The sequence below is a fragment of the Leiobunum rupestre genome, chromosome 3 (genome assembly GCF_980474605.1).
Source record: "Leiobunum rupestre chromosome 3, qqLeiRupe1.1.hap1, whole genome shotgun sequence".
NCBI classification, from domain to species: domain Eukaryota; kingdom Metazoa; phylum Arthropoda; class Arachnida; order Opiliones; family Sclerosomatidae; genus Leiobunum; species Leiobunum rupestre.
The window spans coordinates 39,819,113-39,822,044 of NC_143386.1; the positions used below are offsets into that span (position 1 = coordinate 39,819,113).

General features: G+C 37.0%; 1 protein-coding gene across 1 annotated transcript; it reads left to right on the top strand.

The window, feature by feature from the left end:
• The first annotated feature begins 206 nt into the window (after positions 1–206).
• On the top strand, positions 207–973 carry LOC149951759 (uncharacterized). The gene is made up of 2 exons (XM_090170108.1): positions 207–587; positions 776–973. Exons 1-2 carry the CDS (start codon positions 296–298, stop codon positions 880–882), a joined length of 399 nt encoding a protein of 132 aa, XP_090026234.1. The 5' UTR covers positions 207–295; the 3' UTR covers positions 883–973.
• Positions 974–2,932: the final 1,959 nt, after the last annotated feature.

A 2,932-nucleotide genomic window follows, 5' to 3' on the forward strand; every position in this document is an offset into this window, starting at 1 on the left:
CCGAAAGATCAAAGAAAATTGAGAAACAGTGAAACACGAATACGATGGTAGCCCTGGTAATTACCAGGGTAATTACCATTTTCGTAATTTACCTGAGAAAATTGTAAATTACTGTTACCCTGGTAATTTACGCGGTAAATTACCAGGGTAAATTACCGATTCGTATCTCTATGAACACGATAATACTTTGCGCGTGTTTTCCACAACACGTTGCGCGCGATTTAAAAACTCACACATTTAAATTCCACAATTTAGGCCTAACGCTTTCAGGACGCAAAATTTTCACCGTAACAAAATGGAAATATCAATATTATTTAACGTTATTTTGGTCCTTTTTCTTATTACTCTCCTCAGAGTTTTAGTAATACCTAAATTAGTAAATGATGGAGCTTCATCGCTACTACAAGAACAAGTCGATGTAGATTTTCATAACGGATTGTTCGAACGGATACTAAACGAGCAAATAGCAAACGATTTACAAGTATTGGCGGGTACGCAAAGCCAAGAAGTCGAGCAGCAACATGATTTGGAGCCCGTACAACTTGGGGGCTACAAAAACAAATCGCATCAGAATTCGACATTATTCAGTAAGAAACGCTTTGTTAGATTGTACATGAATGAATATTTGCTCGATTTGATCCAAGTGTTGTTTCTGTAAAAAAGTCCTTTAACGATATCACAATTAATTCGACGCAATTGAATAACCAAATGGAGCAATACTAGAGAAGGCAATTGGTTAATTGAGTTAAAAAAGGTTTTCTTTTGTCGTTTCTAGTTTTGATTGTTGAAGTTCAAGTTCACGTAAATGTTGAAGTTCAAGTTCACGTAAATGTTAAAGCTCAAGTTCGAGTAACGGTTGACGTTACATTTGAAAAAATCTAATTACGAAATATGATGGTCAAGAAAGGAGAAAATGATAAATTTATCATCTGTACAAAAGTGATATAATAAATTATGATCAATGTTTGATTGACGCAATGGAAAATCTTTTGTCAGCCACTTTACACCGGATATACCAGCCGGAAATGTTTGGCGGATGTTCCGTCCAACGGCAGGGCTTCCAACTAAACATTTTATGGTGTGGCCCCCCAACTATTCTCAAGGAGAACGCAGCTAGCCTTTAAACACGCCAACGCAATGAATTAAAGGCTTTAAAAGTCGCTTGATGATTTAGGCCTAAGGTGGTGCCTTGGGTATTAGCCTAGCTGATTATTATTCAGTTGAGCTCGGGCTCTAGTGGAATTCATGGGTCAGGTTATAGTGATTAGTAGCCACACTAATAATATATTATTATATTTTTATTTTCGGGTAAAAAAAATACGGTAACTATATTAAATATCAAAAATTAAATTAAGTTCGAAAATATTTGTCATTATTAATAATATAAGTAACATAATAACATAAGTATGGCACACAACGAATGGTTAATGATAGTCTGTCGTGGAGTGATTGCGAAATAGGAAGTTTCCGAACAGGAAACTCGTCCCTTCCTACTCTCTCCGTTGGCCAAATAGTTGGTTAGTTTAGATATGAAATTCGAAAAACACTAACTTCAGAAATGAAGCCAGTGTTTATAATAGTTATTTTTATCTTCCGATTCAATAATTCTTCATTATTATCCAAAAGTAAGCGTTATTTACACTTTCGAAAGCATTTCAATTTTCAATAGGCCTTGGCTGGTCCGTCGATAAGGCTGACGGCGGACCGTCGGCGATTTTCCAGGCATACTCCAAATACTAGGAGCAGTTCGCGGAGAGTTGTCAGTCCGTCGGTTACGTTGCGAAACAGACTATAATTAAAAAAATTGAATTGGGTGAATAGTTAATTATGTTACTTATATGCCAATAATAAAAATAGTTTCTACTTCATTTCTTTCAGTGTTGTACTTATGAAATTATGTTACTTACGATATTAGGCTATAAACACGAGTAATTATTTTTTTCAAACAATAGGCGGAAATTTTGTCTATTTTAGGGGGATATAATAATAATAATAATAATAATAATAAGTTTTTATTATATCTGTCATTTCTGACCATCTCTCTGTCGATAGAGGTAAGATCATAAGCCTACAACCTCTAAGTTTGAAACGCGCATAGCGCCCTTTGTACCACCACTGGACGGGCGAAAAAGAAGAAATCAGGCGATAGTATCGGCACCTGGTAGAGATAAATTGAAGCTTCTTCCTTCCCCCTTTCTCTCTCTACGCACCTCTCTCTTCCCAAAGCAGCTGGCATCATGCATTGCGGGACGCGTTACGTTTCCCTTTTCCGCCACCGGGTGGATTTAGCGCTGTACTTTCGCCTGTCGTTTGCTTGAACCAATGACATTGGAGATGGACTCGGATGCGAATCTCGAGCATTCAAACGGAAAAAGATAGAAGTTATATATTTTTTTTACCAATAAGCCAATTACCACCGTAGGTCAAAGGTTATATCATCCTTTAATCGGCTTAACAAAGTCCTAGACGGAATTCGATACCTTCCAAAATAAATAATCCCCCCGGAAATATTTTACAAGAACAACTCTACCCCTCCCATAAAATTGTCAAAAGACTTTGCTGGAGCTAAAACAATACCAAGAAGGATCAAAACAAAAGTGGAAATTAGCAGAAATTCTACATCTGTTTACTCTCTTTACTCTTGTTTTTTTCGAGGAGTAAAAAGTGTAGGTAGCTCCAAAACTCTGACCAAGACGAATAGTTCACGATGTAAAGTAATTATCTCCACCAGTACAGTGCCGTATTTCCGCCTAGGTCAACCTAGGCCGTGGCCTATGGGTCCATCCTTGGAAGGGTCCCTCCAGTGACCGTAATTACTGCATTCGAAGGCATAAATTCATAATATCAATCGTAATTTATATTGGAGAAATTCCTCGCTAGAAGATTTTGTTTTAAAATTACCAAAATTTCTGCCTGGCAGTTTACGGACGCA

Coding starts and splice junctions, on each gene's coding strand:
- LOC149951759 (XM_090170108.1), top strand. CDS start 296: ATGGAAATATCAATATTATTTAACGTTATTTTGGTCCTTTTTCTTATT. Junction 588..775: donor TCAGAATTCGACATTATTCA/GTAAGAAACGCT, acceptor TGTCGTTTCTAG/TTTTGATTGTTGAAGTTCAA.